Source organism: Peromyscus eremicus, chromosome 3, assembly GCF_949786415.1.
Source record: "Peromyscus eremicus chromosome 3, PerEre_H2_v1, whole genome shotgun sequence".
Taxonomy (NCBI): domain Eukaryota; kingdom Metazoa; phylum Chordata; class Mammalia; order Rodentia; family Cricetidae; genus Peromyscus; species Peromyscus eremicus.
Window position 1 is genome coordinate 139,210,283 of NC_081418.1, and position 21,448 is coordinate 139,231,730.

General features: G+C 40.3%; 1 protein-coding gene across 1 annotated transcript; it reads right to left on the reverse strand.

Moving 5' to 3' along the window:
* Positions 1-14,651: 14,651 nt before the first annotated feature.
* Positions 14,652-20,015, reverse strand: LOC131907450 (C-type lectin domain family 2 member E-like). Its single transcript, XM_059258681.1, has 5 exons — positions 19,928-20,015; positions 18,212-18,337; positions 16,460-16,644; positions 15,803-15,909; positions 14,652-14,793 (listed from the first exon to the last, which is right to left on the reverse strand). The coding sequence occupies exons 1-5, from the start codon at positions 20,013-20,015 to the stop codon at positions 14,652-14,654; spliced, it is 648 nt and encodes a 215-aa protein (XP_059114664.1).
* Between the last annotated feature and the right edge of the window lie 1,433 nt (positions 20,016-21,448).

A 21,448-nucleotide genomic window follows, 5' to 3' on the forward strand; every position in this document is an offset into this window, starting at 1 on the left:
CTATGATTGGTTAATAAAGATGCTGTTCTGGCCTACAGTGAGTCAGGCTATAGCCAGGCAGGAAATCCAAGAGAGAGACAGGAAGAAGAAAGGCAAAGAAGAGGAGAGATACCAGCCACCACCTAAGGAACAGCAAGATGCCAGCAGACCAGTAATGCCACAGACATGTGGTAATTTATAGATTAATAGAAATGGGTTAAGTTTTAACAGCTAGGCAGCAAGAAGCCTGCCATAGGCCATACAGCTTATAAATAATATTAAGCCACTGAATGATTATTTTATAAGTGGATGCAGGATTATGAGGCCAGGGAGGACCTGAAAAAACTTAAGGCTACATTTGGCACTGATCCCCAGATAAGTTTTTTGGGGTGCACAATATATCACCACATTGTGTAACTTTTGTTATACTTGGGTTAATTCCCTTTCAGCCTCAGTTGTTAATTGTCTTGGACTGTTTAAATCTGAGTCACCTTGCAAAATTTTAAACAAATTACTTCATAATTGAGTAGACAATCCAATGGTAAGAAGCTACCAATTAATATTACCCAATAATTTTTTTTTTTTTTTTTGTTTTTGGAGACAGGGTTTCTCTGTGTAGCTTTGCGCCTTTCCTGGAACTTGCTTTGTAGGCCAGGCTGGCCTTGAACTCACAGAGATTCGCCTGCCTCTGCCTCCTGAGTGCTGGGATTAAAGGTGTATGCCACCACCGCCTGGCTGATATTACCCAATAATTTTTGAAGATCCTTAAGAGTGTACAACTTATCTCTCCTAATCTGTACTTTTTGCAACTGAATTCTCTGTTTATTAAATTTAAATCTTAAATAACTAAGAGAATCTCCTCTTTGTATTTTTTTCAGAAGAAATCTGTAATCTCCAAAAGGGTAAAATTTTCTGTACCACATTAAATAATTTTTCTAAGATCTCTGTATCAGAAGCATCCAATAAAATATCATTCATATAATAATAAATAATAGGTTGAGGAGATTGTCTATGAACCACTTCTAGTGGTTGATGTATAAAACATTGCCATAAAGTTGGGCTATTTAACATTCCCTGGGGAAGGACATTCCAATTATTTGCCTTATTAGTTGAGTATTATTATAAGTAGGAACTATAAAAGCAAATTTTCTCTATCCTATTCTTGCAAATAAATAGTAAAGAAGCAATCTTGTAAATCAATAACTATAATAGGCCAATCTTTAGATAATACAGAAGGTTAAGAAATTCCAGGCTGTAAAGATCCCATAGGTTGAATTAACTTATTTATCACTCTTAAATCAGTAAACATTCTCCATTTTCCAGATTTCTTGTTTATTACAGACTCAGGAGAATTCCAGGGACTGGTAGTTTCTTCTGTGTGCTTAGCCTCTACCTGTTCTTTTACTAGCTCTTCAAGTGCCTGCAAATTTTCTTTATTTAAGGGCCACTGCTCCACCCATACAGGCTTCTTAGTCAGCCATTTTAAAGGCAGAGCAGTTGAATTAACAGCAGTGGCCCCTACTCCAAATTTGGATAGCCAGTTCCTGTCCTATCTTGCTTTTGTGCAACCTGCATAACCTTTGACCTTCCCCTATAATTCTTTCTGATGTTCTTTCCAGGAATATATCCCATTGTAAACATCCTTTTATGAGCTGTTTCTAAAATTGTAGGAGTATTAATTCGAGCTCCCCATTATTGTAACAAATCTCTCCCCCATAAATTCATGGCTATATTAGCAACATAAGGCTTTAACATCCCTATTTGTCTTTCAGGCCCTATACATTTAATCCACTCTACACTGTTTTTTCTTGAGATAAGATTCCAATGCCTACAAATTGAGTGGGGACTTGTTGTAAAGGCCAGGTGGGATCCCACGATTCTTGTGAAATTATAGATACATCAGCACCAGAATCCAATAATCCTTCAATCTCAATCCCATTTAATTTTATTTTTGATTTAGGTCTTTTGTCATTGATGACCATTTGCCAAAATACCTTTTTTCTAGTACTTCCAAAGCCTCCTGTTCTATATATAGGAGCTATTTTGCCTTTAAAACAAGAGAGTAATAACAATTGAAAAATTCTATCACCAGCTTCTATTTGCATAGTCCTTTTTACATATGCCATAATTTTAATTTCTCCCTGATAATCTTCATCTATAATTTCTGGGTGTACAATAAATCCTTGAGATGCTAAACTTCTACTTCCCCAAATTATTCCTACTGTCTCTTGGGGAAGGGAACCATATACCCCAGTTACTATCTTATAACAAAGAATTTGTGGAGAAAATGTAATATATTTGCCCACTGCCAATTCTAAAGCAGCACTCCCTGAGGTAGCATGTATTAAATCTCCAATGCTGAGCCTATGTTCCCCTGATAGCTCTGTGGATGAGTCAGTCCATTGCTGACAGGAAATTGGTAGCTCATGTTGTCTGTTCCTGGGCCCTGAGCTAAATCCTTCCTCAAGTTTCCAGATGGTAAAAGATTACTATGCATATCTCTTTTTGATCTGTATTCATTAGTCCAATGTTTACCTTTCTCACATCTCCTACAAATTCCTGGGGGTTGAGGCTTTCTATTCTGATTATCCTCCAAAGAGGTATCCTTTTTAGTAACAGAACAATAACAATATTTCCTTATATGTCCCAATTTTCCACAATTAAAGCATCTTGTAATCTGAGATCTAAGACCTTTAGCTAAAGCTTGTCCAATTATATTAGCATTGTATTCTGTGGATCCAATATCAGCAGTAGCTTTAGTCCATTCCTCTCCCTGAGTCTTCAAGGGCCTTATTTTGATCTTCATTATTAGCATTCTCAAGTTGAAGACTCAATTAAAACCTTTTTAACATCAGGATCAGCTACTGCTCTATGCACTGCTGAAATTAATTTTTGTAACACATCAGTGTAGACTTCTTCACTTGGTGTGATTTTTATGAAGGAGATAGATTTTTTTTCTGGTTCCTCAACCTTATCACAGGCCCCTAAAGCCATTAAATGACACTGTACTATAGTAGCATCATCAAACTGTACTTGCCTTTGTAAATCAGCATCCAACCCTCTCCTAACATATGGCCCCTTATTATATTTACTCCTCTAGTCTGATTATGCTGTTCCATGGCTGTTGCTTCCTCTCTCCACCATGTGAGCCATTGTAATTGAGGACTAGCTTCTAGTATAGCTACTATGAGGTCCTTCCAATCCTGTGAAATAACTCTATTCTGAGTAGCCCAATAATTTAAAACCTGTCTTACATAGGGTGAATGCATCCCATATGCTACTACTGCTTCTTTTAATCTTTTCAGATCTGTCATGTCCATAGATCTCCAGTTAATCTGACTGTAACCTTGAAGATACTGATTATTTACAGGAATTTGCTGCATAGTGACTAGGAACATTTGTGGGAGTGTCCTTATGACCTTAGGCAACCATTCCTCAATTCCATCATAAGGTGGCACTGTAAGTCCATAATTAAGCATTTCCCTTTTTTCTAATGGGAAAATTCCTTTTCTTTTCCTATTTTCTATAGAGAAATTTTTCCTTTTAATTATTTCTCCTTCTCCTTTTTCTACTATGAAGATTTCCTCTTTTATTTCCTTATTTCCCTTTTCTCTGTTAGGAAGTTTCCTTTTCCTTTTTTTAATTTTTTATCTTGGGAGCTCTTGTATTTTTAAATGTGTAGTTAACCTTTCAGCCTTTCTTATTTCTAAACCTATTTCATCCAAAGAAAGAGGAGGAGAGTCATCTCCAATGTCTTGGCTCTCCTCACTTCCATTTTCCTCCAAAACAGCACTCTTATCTTCCTGTCAAGGAACATTTTCCTCTGCTGACTGACAATTTCTAGCTAGAACATACTTCATTTTGTTTCCCTGTTCTACATCAGATCCAGCTTTAAATGACTCCTTACTCTGCAATGGATTTAGAACATTTAAAATTAAATTACATAAAGACCAAATTTTTAATGGTATGGGATCTCCCCTCTGATGAGCTCTCCTCAAAGCTCTCAACACTTGCTTCCATATCATCAGCTTTAATTGAACGTGAGGAGTTGCTTGAAACCAATGCCAATGCCATTTAATTAATACCAAAAGCTCTGTAAGCTGTTTTTCCTTCACTTTTACTCCATTTCCTTTTAACAGGCTTTTTTTTGAGACAGGGTTTTTGGAACTTGCTTTGTAGACCAAACTAGCCTTGAACTCACAGAGATCCGCCTGCCTCTGCCTTCCGAGTGCTGGGATTAAAGGTGTGTGCCACCACTGCCTGGCTTTAACAGGCATTTTAATAACTGCATATACCATTGCTTCTGAGATGGGAAGTTTCCCATGACCCTGCCAATCTTTCAGTCCTCTTACCTTGAGAGCAACTTCCTCCAGTCTTCAAGATCCGGATCCTCTGTCCTTCTTCAAGTTCCACTTTGGCACATCAATATGTTGTATATCTGGTGTGGGTATTCATGTAGGTCCATGGAATCAAGAGACAGAAGAACCTCAAGGATGGTTTTAGCCTTTCCCAGCTTCAGGGGGGATCCACCTCTACAAACTGGTTCACTGTATCTTAGCAAATAGCCCTTTTATTTTTATCCAATTTACACCCTTTGGCAAGTTAATCTTCATACCCAAAACTTCTCATCTAAGCTTCCCAAAGGGATGATGCCAAATGCAAATTCTCAGCCAAAGAATACCTGTGATGTTCTAGGTTCTTTCTCAACCATATTTGCATAGGCTTTGCATCTTCAGAAAATTCTCAGACAAGATTCACACAGAGAATAAATACCAGGAGACAAAAGGTAGCAATCACAAAAGGCAGACTAAAGCTAGGTACTAACATTCCTGAATCAAACCAGCTGTAGCTCTGTAGGAATTCTCCCAACACTATGCCACTTCAATTAAAAGCTGGCTCTGGAGTTGGAGTATGACTTCCCTTTCTCTAGACCCATGCATGCTTTTTAAAGGTTTCTTCCAAAATCTCTGTTCCATATCAGGTGAGCCACTTGAGTATGTAACAGAGAAAGGAGAGCAAAACAAAATAAAGGGACTGACCAGTCCTAATGGGTACTATTGCTACTCATCTGATACTCTCTTGATTTTGGTTTAACTCTCTGAAGCTTTTGCTAAGGTATAAATCTTATCTCAAGATTTGTAAGATTAGCTCTGAGACAGAGCCCACCAGCACCTGACTTTATCCTCATACCTAAACACCCAGCCCCTAGGCTTTGGGCCCAGGAGCACAACCCTGTGCCCCTACACCAGCACCAGTTGCAGTCCTAGTTTCAGGCCAGTTGGCAGGCAGACCTCCTGCAGATAGGTCACACTAGTGACTTAACAGCATAACTGAAAGCTCTAGAACAAGAAGAAGCAAACTCACTCAGGAGAAACAGACACCAGGAAATAATCAAATTGAGGACTGAAATCAACAAAAAAGAGACAAAGAATCAATAAAATAAAGAGTTGGTTCTTTGAGAAAATCAACAAGATAGACAAGCCCTTATCCAAATTAACCAAAAAGCAGAGAGAGAGGGCATCCAAATTCACAAAATCAGAAATAAAAAGGGAGACATAACAACAGACAATGAGGAAATCCAGAGAATTATCAGGTCATACTTCAAAAACCTGTACACCATAAAATTGGAAAATCTGAAAGAAATGGATGATTTTCTGGATAGGTATCCCATACCAAAACTAAATCAAGACCAGATAAACTATTTAAATAGTCCAGTAACCCCTAAAGAAATAGAAACTGTCATTAAAAGTCTCCCAACCAAAAAAAGCCCAGGACCAGATGGTTTCAGCACAGAATTCTACCAGATTTTTAAAGAAGAGCTAATACCAATACTCTTCAAATTGTTCCACACAATAGAAACAGAAGGAACATTACCAAATTCTTTTTATGAGGCTACAGTTGCTCTGATACCCAAACCACACAAAGATGCAACAAAGAAGGAGAATTACAGACCAATCTCCCTCATGAACATTGATGCAAAAATACTCAATAAAATACTGGCTAACAGAATCCAGGAATACATCAAAAAATTATCCACCATGACCAAGTAGGCTTCATCCCATGGATGCAAGGATGGTTCAACATATGAAAATCTGTCAATGTAATACACCATATAAACAAAATGAAAGGAAAAAAAAACACATGATCATCTCATTGGATGCTGCAAAAGCCTTTGACAAAAATCCAACACCTCTTCATAATAAAAGTTCTAGAGAGATCAGGAATACAAGGAATATACCTAAACATAATAAAGGCAATTTATAGCAAGCCGACAGCCAACATCAAATTAAATGGAGAGAAACTCAAAGTGATTCCACTAAAATCAGGAACAAGACAAGGCTGTCCACTCTCCCCATACTTATTCAACATAATACTTGAAGTTCTAGCTAGAGCAATAAGACAATAAAAGGAGATCAAGGGGGATACAAATTGGAAGGGAATTAGTCAAAATTTCACTATTTGTAAATGATATGATAGTATACATATGTTACCCCAAAAATTCTACCAGGGAACTCCTACAACTGATAAACTCTTTCAGTAAGGTGGCAGGATACAAGACTAGCTCAAAAAAATCAGTAGTCCTCCTATATACAAATGACAAATGGGCTGAAAAAGAAATCAGAGAAACATCACCTACCCTTTACAATAGCCCCAAATACTATAAAATACCTTGGGGGTAACTCTAACTAAGTATGTGGAAAACCTGTATGATAAGAACTTTAAGTCTCTAAAGAAAGAAATCGAAGAAGATATCAGAAAATGGAAAGATCTCCCATGTTCATGGATAGGTAGGATTAACATAGTAAAAATGGCAATCTTACCAAAAGCAGTCTACAGATTCAATGCAACCTCCATCAAAATCCCAACACAATTCTTCACAGACTTGGAAAGAACAATACTTAACTTTATATAGAAAAACAAAAAAACTAGAATAGCTAAAAGAACCCTATATAATAAAGCAACCTCTGGAGGCGTCATGATCCCTGACCTCAAGCTCTACTATAGAGCTATAGTAATAAAAACAGCTTGGTACTGGCATAAAAACTGACATATGGACCAATGGAATCGAATTGAAGACCCTGACATTAATCCACACACCTATGAACATATGATTTTTGACAAAGAAGCCAAAACTGTACCATGGAAAAAAGAAAGCATCTTCAACAAATGGTGCTGGCATAACTAGATGTCAACATGCAGAAGATTGTAAATAGATTCGTATCTATTGCCCTGCACAAAACTCAAGTCCAAGTGGATCAAAGACTTCAACATAAATCCAGCTACACTGAACTTGATAGAGTAGAAAGTAGGAAGTAGTCTGGAATGCATTGGCACAGGAGACCACTTCCTAAATATAACACCAGTAGCACAGACACTGAGAGCAATAATAATAAATGGGACCACCTGAAACTGAGAAGCTTTTGTAGAGCAAAGGACACTGTCAATAAGATAAAATGACAGCCTACAGAATGGGAAAAGATCTTCACCAACCCCACATCTGACAGAGGGCTGATATCCAAATATATAAGAACTCAAAAAGCTAGACTTCAAAATACTGAACAATCCAATTAAAAAATGGGCTACAGAGCTTAACAGAGAATTCTCAGCAGAATAATCTCAAACGGCTGAAAGACATTTAAGGAATTGCTCAACATCCTTAGTCATCAGGGAAATGCAAATCAAAACAACTCTGAGATATCATCTTACACCTGTCAGAATGGCTAAGATCAAAAACACTGAAGACAGCTTATGTTGCAGAGGACGTGGAGCAAGGGGAACATTCCTCCACTGTTGGTGGGAATGCAAACTTGTACAACCACTCTGGAAATTAGTATGACGGTTTCTCAGAGAATTGGGAATAAGTCTTCCTCAAGGCCTAGCTACACCACTCTTGGGCATATACCCAAGGAATGCTCAACCCTACCACAAGGACACATGCTCAACTATGTTCATACCAGCATTATTCATAAGAGCCAGAACCTGGAAACAACTTAGATGCCCCTCAACTGAAGAATGGATAAAGAAAATGTGACATATATACACAATAGAGTACTACTCAGCATTAAAAAACAATGATATCATGAAATTTGCAGGCAAATGGATGGAACTAGAAAATATCATCTTGAGTGAGGTAACCCAGACTCAGAAGGACAAACACAGTATTTACTCACTCATAAGTGGATACTAGATGTGAGAAAAGGGATGGCCAGACTGCAACCCACAGCTCCAGAAAGGCTAGCTAACAGGGAAAGACCCTAGGAGGGACACATGGATGACCCTGTGAAAGAGAAGTGGATGAGATCTACATGAGCGGACTGGGTGTGGGTGGGTGGCAGAGGGCGAGGAGTGGGGGATGAGAACATAGGGAAATGGGAGGGTCAAGCTGGAACAGGGACACAGTGGTAGGGCAGGGAGGGAGATACCATGATAGGTTAGGACATCATGGGAGTAGGAAGAGGCAGGGTGCTGGAGAGGCTCTCAGGAATCCACAAGGATGACCCTACTTTGGTCTGCTGGCAATGGTACAGAGGGTGCCTAGACTGGTCTACTCTGGTGACTGGTCTAGCCAATAACCTAGCTGTCATCATACAGCCTTTGTTCAGTGACTCAGGCACCAGGCTGAGCTCCGGGAATATAACTGATGAGAGAGAGGAGGGATTCTGCAGGCGGGGGCATCGAGATCATGATGAGAAGATGTGCAGAGATGACCGGCCACACTGGTTAAAGCCCATGAACTGTGGACTGGTGGTTGTGGAGCCCCCATGGGACTAGACTAGGCCCTCTGGATATGGAAGATGGTTGTTTGGCTCAAACTGTTTGAGGGACATATTGTTGAAATTATTAAGGCTACTCCATGTAGTTAAAAGGGAGGTTTATTTTGTGGGGTAACTTACAAGTGAAGGGATAGTTTACATGGTCTGGGAAAGGTGTAGCACAGTCCGGCTGTGTTCTCTGGAGAACTCTGCTCTGTCTGCCTCCAGCTTCCAGGGTCCAGGAACCAAGAGAGCCCCTGCATCCAGATCTGGGGTCTTCAGCGTCCTCTCTCAGCCCTGCCTTGTAGGTGTGACCGTTACCAAAGCTTCAATGGGGGTTGGAACTTCCAGGTCAAAGCTGGAATGGCTACCCACTACAGGGGCACCCAGGCAGGGGGATCAGTTGTCCCTGGTGCATGGGCAAGCTTCTGGGAATCCAGTGGCTGTAGTGTGATGCCTTGCACAGCCTTGGTGCAGTGAAAAGGGGCTTGGACCTGCCTAGGCTCAGTGTGCCAGGTTCTGCTGACTCCCCATGGGAGACCTTGATTTGGGGGATATGGGGATGTGGGGTGGCTTGGGAGACAGGGCTGGGAGATAGGGGGAAGGAGGAGGGGGGATCTGTGGGTGGTATGTGGAGTAGAAAATTTCTTAATAAAAAAATGGAAAAAAGATTTGTAAGATTATTGTGTAAACTTTCTGCACTTCAAAATTTATAAGCTTATAGGTATGATTAAAAATCTGTAAGAAATGGGTTAATTTAAAACTAGTACACCAAGATTGATAGTTAAAAATCTATATGTAGGTAATCTTAAAGGAAACGTGGCTTTCCGCCATCTTAGCTGCTGTCCCCTCGTTGGGATAGAGGTAGCCACATGGCTGACGGCCATCATTGCTTGGTTTGGAAAGGATGGATTTTGCCATGTGACTTTACTCCCATCTTGATTAAAATTGACCACATGGTGTAAGTCAACTGAAGAAAAGCAAATCCTCCTAGCTCTAAAGTCCAAACCAGATGATTCCTTCACAACTTATGATCATACTAATGAGCCTTCTCCTATCTGGCCTAATCCAGCCATGGGTTCTTGCATTATGGGAGGATGCCAGGGTGGACAGCTTGTTCAAGCCACACATCCCCTATTTATTAAGTGTACACTTTCAAATAAAAAAGGATTGTAGTTCTATACTGCTAATTCTTCCACCTTTATTGAAGAATTCCAGTGTATAATTTTCACCAATAACTTTCTCCCTGAACACAGGAGAATGTGGGAACAAGCCAGAGCACATGCAGACAAAGTCCAGACAACTTGCTACCTGGCCTATCTCTGTAAGTCTGCTCTTAAAGTGCCACTTCTTCTTCCAGAGTTCCCCTGACATTAGGACAAACTTAAGCATCCTGAAAGGGGACCCTGACTCCGCAGGCAGAAGTCTTAGTGTTGGCCTTCAAGGTGTACCATGGAAGAGATGAAAAAGGTCCCAAACAAAAACACCTGATACTATGTAAGGCTTTTCATCCAGGCATAGCAGCTCCCTCTTGCTTTCAAAAGCCCTAAGAAACTCTGGGTCCCTGCTTCAAATGCAGTCAGGAGGGTCATTGGGCCTGGGTCTCCCAAAACCCTCATAAAAAATTCAGACCATCCCACAGTGCCATCAAGAGGGACATTAGGCCCATGTCATTTGTGGTATGGGTATATCAGGCCCAGATCACCCTCCAGCCCACCTCCTAGGTCTGACCATGGATGACTGAGGGCCCCAGGCTCTCTTGGCCTGACAACCACCACCTCCTACAGGGAGCCTCAGGTAGTCATCACAATATTAGAGTGATCCACCTCCTTTCTTCTAGACACCTGGGCTTCCTAATTAGTCCCAATGGAGTCTTGGCTACCCACCTCTCCTTATTTCCCTATTGTCAGGGTAGGGAGACGTCTTATCAACTTCACCAAAGCCCACCATTTAGTTGTATTTTTAGGGGTATCCCCTTTGCTCACTCCTTCCTAGCAACACTAACCTCTCCTGTCCCTTTGCTGGAAAGGTACTTAATAGCCAGAGTGGGAGCTTCTATTTCTTTCACTCCCCATCAGCTTGACCCCAGGATCCCCACCATTCCCCTTTCCTTCTCAAAACCAATCTGACACACTTTTCCCTTTCCTGGCCTCCCAGGTGGATCCCTGAGAATGGGACACCCCAAATCCCTCTATGGCCAAACACCATTCTCCTCTTGTTACCCAATTGCAAAACCCTACTAATTACATCACCTAGGCTCAATATCCACTCTCTCTCCAAAGTCTTAGGGGACTTAAGTCTCTTATCTCTGACCTCTTAAGAAAGACTCTTCTGTGTAGCTAGAGTTTTCCTGCCTGGCCCACAGACAGGGCAAATCTCTCTCACCTGTCAGTCCCACAGCTCTCAGACCCAACCAAGTAAACACAGAGACTTATATTGGTTACAAACTGTATGGCCATGGCAGGCTTCTTGCTAACTGTTCTTACAGCTTAAATTAATCCATTTCCACTAATCTATACCTTGCCACATAGCTCGTGGCTTACCGGCATCTTCACATGCTGTTTGTCATCGTGGTGGCTGGCAGTGTCTCTCTGACTCAGCCTTCCACTTCCCAGCTTTATTCTCCTCCTTGTCCCGCCTATAGTTCCTGCCTAGCCACTGGCCAATCAGTGATTTATTTACTGACCAATCAGCAACACACTTGACATACAGACCATCCCACAGCACTTCTGTGCCCCTCACTTCTTCTCCCATACTTGTGGTTAAAAACCCCAGTGGAACCTACTACTTGACTCAGGATCTCCAATTTAATCAGCTCGGGAGCCGGTTCCCCTTCAACCTGTGGTAACCAATCTCTATAAGCTTCAGTGGGCCCTCCCAGCCTGAACCACTAATCAACAGGCTGAACAGCTCTCACCCATGCCTTTCAACTACCATGGAGACTAGGTCACTCTTAACGAAGATTCTGATTTGGCTCAAGTTGCTGATTTGACTGTCTTAAGATGCATAGAGATCACTTGTTTCTGCCAGTTTCTTCTCCCCATGATATTTGGTTCCAAATTCTAGTGTCTGCCTCCAGCTGTTTCTCCTCTCTATCTGGTTTAACCATCCATCTCTCTTCACCTACTTAGTAAGTGTCCTCTCTCTGTCTCCTCCTGCCTGCTATGCCCTCCAGTGCCCCACCACAATGGCTACACTCTAGTTATTAAGACACTTGCTCCTCTCCCTCTATTGGAACACTTCCTGTTTCCTTGCCTCCTCACCTTAGTAGCTGCCTGCTAAATCCTGCTGTAGCTAGAGTTTTCCTGCCTGGCCCACAGTCAGGACAAATCTCTCTCACCTGTCAGTCCCACAACCGCTCAGACCCAACCAAGTAAGCACAGAGACTTATATTGGTTACAAACTGTATGGCCGTGGCAGGCTTCTTGCTAACTGTTCTTACAGCTTAAATTAATCCATTTCCATTAATCTATACCTTGCCACATGGCTCATGGCTTACCAGCATCTTCACATGCTGTTTGTCATCATGGCAGCTGGCAGTGTCTCTCTGACTCAGCCTTCCACTTCCCAGCTTTATTCTCCTCCTTGTCCTGCCTACACTTCCTGCCTAGCCAATGGCCAATCAGTGTTTTATTTATTGACTAATTAGCAACACATTTGCCATACAGAACATCCCACAGCACTTCCCCCCCCCTTTTTTTTAAAGGAAGGTTTTAACCTTAACAAAGTAAAATTACATATAATTTGGGAATTTGGGCGTAGCTTCTCTTAATAATTCCTGCTGGAGGGGGGCGCTGTATCTTATGGGGATACAAAGAAAATTTTAGAATTATGGAATAGTCCATGAGGCTGTATTGTCTGAGCCAGTTGCTTTGAAACCATTCTGGATGTTGAATCATCTGGGCCATGGTGTCATCGGAGACCTTTCAGGGGGTCTTAGCTGGTCAAACGTGATGTATCTTAATCTGGAACAAATCCATAGCCTCTTGCTTTCTGTGGAAACAAAAGCAGAGACTCTTTTTCAAAGCAACATATCCTTACATCCAAATTTTGAAGTCAAGGTATCTTTAAAATATATATATTGATTTAACTCAACAGCTTTTACAATCAAATGTTTTTCTGCAGTTAAAAATCCCAAAGACAACACAATCCAGATTCTCTGTGTAATATTCATCTTTACGTGGCTTATTTTTTATATTAATTTTATTGTCTCTTTAAAGACTTTATTTTTTAAAACTATGTATTTGTTTCTATAACTGTATATATCACCTTTTTTGTCTCTTTCAAGCCTACGTATATTTTACACACATTTAAACTATTACATCTGAATCTGTCTTATTGTGAATCTATTGTTTTAAACTGCAGCAGCTGTGGCTGCTGGCTCCGCCCACCTCAGCTTCCCAACATGATGGTGGTACGTTTTCCACCAGCTCTGGGAGCTTTTGTGGGTCTATGCTTTTATCCAAGCAGCGTGTAGCCTAGAAACCTCTTTTTTTTTTTTTTTTTTTTTTTTTTTTTTTTTTTTTTTTATACTAGCAAAGGCTAAATCCACCATGCAGTTTAATGTGCCACTTGCAGAGGCCTCATTCCCTCCATATGGCAGGTCGAGCGCAAAGCTAGGAACCCACCAGTAGCTCAAACCAGCAGCTGCTGCTCATTTGAGAGAGACAATTAGAAAGCTGTTTTTAGCTCCGTTTTAGAATCTTTTTTTCTCAGTTTTTAGGTGGAAACTCTTGCCACCATGTTGGACGCCATTTGTAGCTAGAGTTTTCCTGCCTGGCCCACAGTCAGGACAAATCTCTCTCACCTGCCAGTCTCACAATCACTCAGACCCAACCAAGTAAGCACAGAGATTTATATTGGTTACAAACTGTATGGCCGTGGCAGGCTTCTTGCTAACTGTTCTTACAGCTTAAATTAATCCATTTCCATTAATCTATACCTTGCCACATGGCTCGTGGCTTACCAGCATCTTCACATGCTGTTTGTCATCATGGCGGCTGGCAGTGTCTCTCTGACTCAGCCTTCCACTTCCCAGCTTTATTCTCCTCCTTGTCCTGCCTACACTTCCTGTCTAGCCAATGGCCAATCAGTGTTTTATTTATTGACTAATCAGCAACACATTTGCCATACAGAACATCCCACAGCATCCTGCAGCATCCTTAAGCACTTCTGGGTCTTTGAAACCTTGTTCCTCCTGTCTCCCATCTCTATCTTGAAAGTCTCACAACTTCCCTATGCCAGTCTGGCCTTCTGTCTTGCCTCTCAGCTCCCACTTGGAGCTTACAGAAACTCCTTCTGGTGGAGTTCCTTTTGCCATCTTTCTTCTCTTCCTCCATAAACTTAAATTTTATTAAAGCCCTGAGAAGTAAAGTCTAAAAATATTTTGACAATGTTCCTAATGAATTAAATTCCAGAATTTATGGCATTGGTTTTAATCTTGTCTAGATATCCCTTCATGTTTGTCATTGAATTCTGTAAAAAAAAAAAAAAAATGTTGATTGTCTCTAAAAATACGTGGAGGCCACAGACAAATAATCATCTTTCCTGTGATTACTGAATTATTTCCATGTTTTCACTTGTCCTTCACTTTTTAAGATTCCAAGCATTCAAAAGAGGAAGTAATGAAAAAAAAGTTCACATGTGGTCATAAAAGCAGGGGTCACTAATACTGTTGTTGTACTTTAGGTTTAAGATATGAATACCAACTCATACATGAGTACTTATTTAATTTAGAATCATCTATGGTCTCCCAAGCACCTGTAAGTATAGTCGTCTAAGATAGTTTTCATCCTTGACGTCACCACACATTATAAGTTGATTTTGATAGTGGTATTAGCAGATCAACAATGGAGCATCAAACATAAGCAACATCTAACAGGTTTGTCACAAATGCTTTGACACTTTTCCTACCTTAGATTAAAAACTACCGGGCACTGAATACTGTGAAGTATAGCTGTTGGACTTGCTACAAACCCAACGTCTCTTTAGGGAGTCCTTGCTACTGATGATCCCACTACTAGTCAGGTAGGCATGTTTTTCTTCTCCTTCAACAGGAACCCTAAAACAAAAAATAAAATTTCTACAGAGGCTAGCACTGCATTCACTCCTGCAATGAAATCTTACCCATCTCCAATGCTTATTTGTAGTATGAGTCAAAGAAAGGCAGACTCTGTGAGGAATCACCAACACTGCTTTTTCACCTAGTGTCTTTTCCATCTTAGGGTTCAACGTGAACATTACCCTGTTGTCATTGATTCATATTGACCTGTAATGTGTATATAGGGGATTTAACAGATGTTTGCTGCCATGTTCAAAAGAACTGGTGCCATGGTTTACCTCACTGAAGGTGATATTAAATTCTATCTTGAAGTATTTTACACATATATGCAAGCAGGGAAAACCCACTTCTCAGTAAATTGCTGAAAAGGCTTTAATGATGGAAATCAATTGGTCTGTGATTTATCATTTCAGTGAATGACTCCATTCAAACTGGTTAGCTATATTCATATCCAGGAGCTGCCTGGGGTGCCCTTTGATAATGAGACTTTAGAGGGGGTTCCCAATGTTCCTGGAGTCTCTGCTTCTGGGACAGATGCAGCTGTGCAAACAGTGGACTGACAAGTTCTACCCCAGCAGTTCTGCAGTGGCTTCGTGGGATTTCAGAGGCCTCACTGCCCATCTGCAGCTCTGTAGACAGCCGACAAGGGCATTTCTCAGCAGGAAATGTTTTATATTGGTGATGGAAGTGGAAAGATTACCCCTGATGCCATCATCATGTTAAAGATTTCAAGTCAAATCACACTAGGTAAATGCTTTGATGATGATAGCAAATAAATAGGAGAGCACCCAAAGGATTTAAATTTGTTGGGATGTGGAGCTTGCTGGGGATTGACTCTTGCATATAAGCACACACCCTACCTCAGAGCCAACCTCAAGACCAATGGTTTATGTTTTTTGCTTTCTAGAACAATTGGCTTCACATGACACTGACTTTTGTCTCTCATAGTCACAATTCACACACCACAACACATGAACACAGTAGAAAGAAAAGTGGTCTGAAAACATACAAGTTATTATATTCAGTGTTTTCTGTCCACTTCCAAGGGTGTTGTTTTGACTCTCTCCATAGGCCAATCCAGCAGTCAGAAACACTCGTACATCTTTTCAGGAAATTCTGTCATAAAACATGAAAAGCAAGTACACATGTCTCTCTGTTTCAAAGGACCCTTGAGTCTCTCTGCCCTACAGCCACCTTCCTGGAAAGCAGCAGGTTGTAACTGAGGACCATCGACTTAGGAGCCATCATAACCCTCAGTTCTCAGTGGATGCCTTTTAGACCCATAAGCTGAAGTATACTGACGGCCACTCATTCCTCTATGGCTAGAACCATCCCTTATTAAGCCTGGCCTTCCAGTTATTAACAGTTGCCATATTCAGTTTGTAATATCTGCCAGCTTAGTTAAAGACTTCCATGATTAGCATGCATCACAGTGGATGTGGCCATGCAGGTTGACTACGAGCCCTACATGAGAGCTTGTCTGTGGAAGATCTCAGGGCTCCAGTCAGAAGCAACAACATCAGCAACTGCATACACTCACATGTTCCCCATGTCCCCCATATAGGAAGGGTGAAATCCTTCCTCATGCTTCAGCTTTACGATCCTTGTCACAAGGCAATACACATTCAACAGAAAAACAACAAACCAATTCCTGAGCTTTTCTTACCAGCTCGTCCAGGCTGTCAAATTGAGCTAGTTGGGCCCCTTCTTCCATGCAGGAGGACTGGCTAAATGTCCAGTTTCCCATGTCTTCAGAAAAATAAAAACATTTGCTTCCAAATCCAATCCAGTCATTTGGACAGGTGGCATAGCAAGGTCCAGGAGTTGAAATGACTGGTTTTTCTGTTCTCACTAAAAAGCAGACAGTGCAATGAAATATAATAAAGAAACATTTCCATGTCTCATCTCCTTGGCTAACCATGCAAGTCTCAGTTGGGAGGTGTGTGCTTGTACTGTAGCTCTACTAATTTATCACTAGGAGACCCATCCTAGCATGATGGCGCCCAATCCAGGGCCTTCCAGTGAACTCTGAGGAAATGCTTTATTTTTCTTCTTTGTATTTTGTGTTCTGAGACAGAATCTCCCTATGTCTTCTACCTGGCCTGGATCTCACTGTATAGACTACACTTGTCTGGAGCTTGTAGTAATCCTCCTGGCTGTGTCTCCTGAGTGGTGGGACTAAAGACACCATACTCTGTGAGGAAATCATTTCTAGGCTATGAGTGCCTTAGGACTGAGAGGTCTAAATTTCCTCCATTTTACAAGCTAGGTCTAAGTTCCAGTTTCCTAAACAAATAACACCTCTGACAACAAGGATTAAGGAGAGAGCACAGAGCAGACACAAGGCCTGAGTCATCTTCACAGTATCTAAAAGCAATGACATACACATATACATATGCATATACATATACATATACATCATATACATATACATGCTGGCTCTTCTTAGAGCCACTCAGAATGGTGTGTAAGAAGCTTTGAATTTCAGAGGGCTTAGAAGAATAACAGACACTTTTCTGTCATACCTTCAGCTTTTTCTTTCTATGACAGATTAGAAGGTTTGCACTATTCTTTCAATAGGTCTCTAAATCCTAAAAATAACTGATTTTGTAAGAGATATTAAGTACCACAAATGGCCCCCACACTAATTTGTAGTTGAACAGAATTTGTTGTAGCTGTTTCCAGTTCTTATACCCAGTACCACGAGACTTCAGTGAAAGGGACAAATGGAAGAGGCAGTGAGGGTGACTGTAATTCTTTTTATCTGACTCTTTTCAGGTTATGCTGATTAAGACTTTTTGGCAAATGTTTGTCCATGTTTATGCCTGTGTATTATTTTCTGACATGGTTAAAGTTGATTTTATAAAACAATATTATGAAACATATACTCGAGCTATGACAAAAAGCTGTGAGTAATTCTGAACAGTCCACAACTAAAAGCTTAGGAATGACATACTTCTAACACTTTCTATTTAGTATTTTCAGACAGTGGTTGAGGAAATTTACTGAAACCAAGAGTCATGGGGGGTTCTGTACCTTCCCCAACCATATTACTCTTCACTCCCCTCACTTCTCTTAGGTGCATCAGCCTCCATGAGGTTTCTCCTTTACTTTCTTGTCTTAGTTCTTTGCTTGCCATTGGTCTCCCAGGAGGACATATGTCTCCTGCATCTCTCTCTAGAGGTTGCTGAATGCCATCTTCCCAGGGATGCTGAGCCTGGCCTCCTGTACACACCACAGCCTATGCTGATCCTTCACTGCATCTTCCTGCTAGACCCCAAGTTCCCAGAGAACAGGAATTTCCAGTGTGTTTTCTCCCCAGCCCTTCCCACAGTGCCTGGCTCACAGTGGTCAGTAAGTCTAAGTGACAATGTGGATGTGGACAGAGTGCTGAAGAATCTGGAGATGAGTCACTCACCTGACAAAGCAACAGACAGTGCAATTACAACCGCAGTGAGGATGATGTTCAATGCATAGCTGCAGTAAAGCTTAGCAGGAGACTCAGGGGAGAGGATCCTGAGACATACTTCTTGGAGCTTTTTACCTGAAAATATAAATATCATAACATCAATCTCAAGAACCTGCAAGGGCAGGTAAAGGTGACCGAGCAAAAGGTAACGGTGTCTGTTGATCATTCTAGTGTGACTCTGGGGGTCCTAGTTAGGACAACAGGGCAAAAAATAAAAAATAACAGTCAAGTCTCATAGAGATAAAAATGTTGGTATTCAGACGACATGGATATATCTACATATAAATTTCTAAGAAGTCTATTGAAAGGGCTCTAAAAGTAATGAACAAGTTTACAATGTTGCAGGAAAATATGTCAATACAGAAAATAATTACCATTTTCATACACCAGCAATTGTCAAATGCAAACAAATTGTATGAGGATAGAAGTTCACAGTACTGCCAAACACACAATTATACATCTAATGAAACACTGGGTTTTTAAAACTCTCAGTACAATGTAGGTACAATTTCTTGTGAGAGAGAGAGAGACAGAGACAGACAAACAGATAGACAGACAGACAGACAAACAGACAGATGTGGGGAGGGGGAAGGGAAACACTGCCAGTCCACTGTTTAACTTTTTTTTTCCTTTTTAATGATCAGAGCAGAGTGTTCATTGCACTAAATCCAATTTATTTTTCTGGTACATAGATAAAGCTTTTGGTATTATAACCAAGAAAATCTTTGCTCTCATTCATAAAGATGTTTTTCATATTTTCTTCAAATAGATTTAAGTTCTAGGCTTCATGTTTGGGTCTGTGATCCATTGTGAGTCTGTTATAATGCACAGGATGAGGTGTGAGTCTTACTATGAAAACCCACTGTCTAAGCATCATATGCATGAGTTTTTATCCTTTCTCTATTTAAGAATTGTCCACCTTCCCCAGTCTACAATACTGTGCACACACACTATAAACACACATTGGTTTTTAAAAAGAAAAATGAGCCAAAATATGGAATAAAATGATATTTATGTAGTAAATACATGCATTAAGTATGCTTAATATTGTGAAAATTATGGGAAAAATAGTTAAAAACAGTTTAACATTTTGTTACGAGGAGACTACCTTTACCTCATGGCCTGGATCTAGGGAAATTCCTCTTTACATACAAGCCTGTCTGTATTTACAGCAACTTTATGAGTTTACTGTGTATTTTGCAACAGTTCAAATATTCCTGAGCTTGTGACAAAGTAAACCAACATTACTCAATATCAGGGAAAATGATGGAAAAGGAAAACTGGAGCTCATGCTTACACATATCTTATGTTGATTAAATGATCCTTAGCCAACTGTCTCCAGAGATTCCTAAGATAGGCCACATACACCAAAAACAAACTAAACATACAAATGCAGTTCAACCAACCAACCAAGCAATCAAGTGAGCAAAAACCCACGTCTTAGTCTTTTGTAATTAATTTATTGTTCATTTCTCTTGCCTGGAAATACTTGAGTGTTACATACTCTGCTAGAGTAACTAATGTAGCAGAGGCCTCCATGCATCTCTACTTCTACAGAGACCCACTGTGACAGGCTAACAGGCTGGGGGTTCAGCTCCTCTGAGGGTCCCTGGTGAATCTCTCCTCTATCTTTTAGTTTGAATCAGGTTGCATTAAAATACATACCTATTTCTACCTCTTGCAGGCAGCCTGGTGTAGGGAAGTCTGTCTCTAGCATGCCTATGGAAGCCTCCTCAGCCTTTGCAGCCTTCATCTGTGAGCCGAGAGGAAGAGACTCAATTGAATCCAGGAGGAGGTTTGGAACTTGAAACTGTAGAGGAGACAGAGCCTGTGTTCTGTATGTTGTTGCTCCTGATAAAGCCCAGCCTGTTTGGGTGATTTATCAACTACTCCTTATCAGTCCTGAACAGGTCACCTCTTAGCATATAGTTTTCTGTTTCTTTTTTGAAATGATATTAAGTGTTCTTTAAACAGGGTAAGCGAAACTGATAAATACTTTAGAATTTGAAAATGTCCTTATCACTGATTCTTTAAGAAAAATACTGCTTTGATTAAAATTGTTATTATTAATTTGAGAGAGTATTTATTTATTTATTTACTCTTTCAAAGAGGGTCTATCTGTGTAGCTTTGGCTAGCCTCAAACTCACTATATAGACCAAGTTTGCTTCAAACTCATAGATATCAGCTTGCCTCTGCCTTCTAAGTGATATCAGTAAAGATGTAAGCCACCACACTCAGGCTAAATATTTTAATTTTAGAACATGTTTACTTATAGAATCTTGAGATTTCGCTATTCTGATAATATTCAGTAATTGTGACATTTGTTAGAAGAATGAGGATGCTGCTGAGAGGGTGGTAAAGGGAACACAGAGCTAGACAGCCATGACCTATGCAGGGATCTATCCTGGAATCAGCGGCTTCATTCCTCAGTGGGTGCACCACAAAGAGAACAGGAACAGATCTGAATGAGAGGTCTCATGGCATTATTATGATAAGTAAAGTGGAAGGATACATGTCATCGGTGTGATAAGAGTGCAAGAAAGAACTAAGTACAACAGATAAGAGAGGAATGAACAGGCAGTGCATGTTGGAAAGTGTAATACAGGCAGTGTACCACAGAAGAGTATTGTGCTATATTCCCCTAATGGGATGGGCAGTGATAACAGAGAGCAATGTCCTGCTATACCCAGCAATATAAGAACGTTGCATGTGTACTTTGCCTTGTTTTTTTCCCTTTTTTTAATAGAGAGCAAGAAAAAAAATCTCTAGAGATCAGTAAATATATTATTCTTGCTAAAAAAAAGAGCAGTATATAAATTTTTAGGAGTGATGTATTACAGCTAATGGAAGAATAAATACTTGTAACTATATTGTAAGTAAAACTTTGGAATAGTTATTAATGTTAAGCACAATCAAACCATGCTATAGCAATTTTATTTGATTACATGTGCACAAATGGCATGTACAAAATAGACATACTAGTATTATTTCTAACAGCCAAACCAGAAACTTAGATGTTCATTAATATCAGTAGAACATAGAAACACACTGTGCTGTATTTATGTGGTGTGCATACCAGGCATCACTCAAGAAGAACCCATTCATGCAAGGCAACAACATGAATATCCTCAAATCCTAATAAGTGAGATGTCATGGACTACATGGGAAACAGTTTCATTTTTATC

Excerpts from the sequence above, each read along its gene's own strand:
- LOC131907450 (XM_059258681.1), bottom strand. The coding sequence starts at position 20,015 with ATGAAGGCTGCAAAGGCTGAGGAGGCTTCCATAGGCATGCTAGAGACA. Across the intron at positions 15,910-16,459 it reads TTGACAGCCTGGACGAGCTG|AATTTCCTGAAAAGATGTAC; the intron begins GTAAGAAAAGCT and ends GTTTTATGACAG. Across the intron at positions 14,794-15,802 it reads AACACTGAATATAATAACTT|GGTTCCTGTTGAAGGAGAAG; the intron begins GTATGTTTTCAG and ends TTTTTGTTTTAG.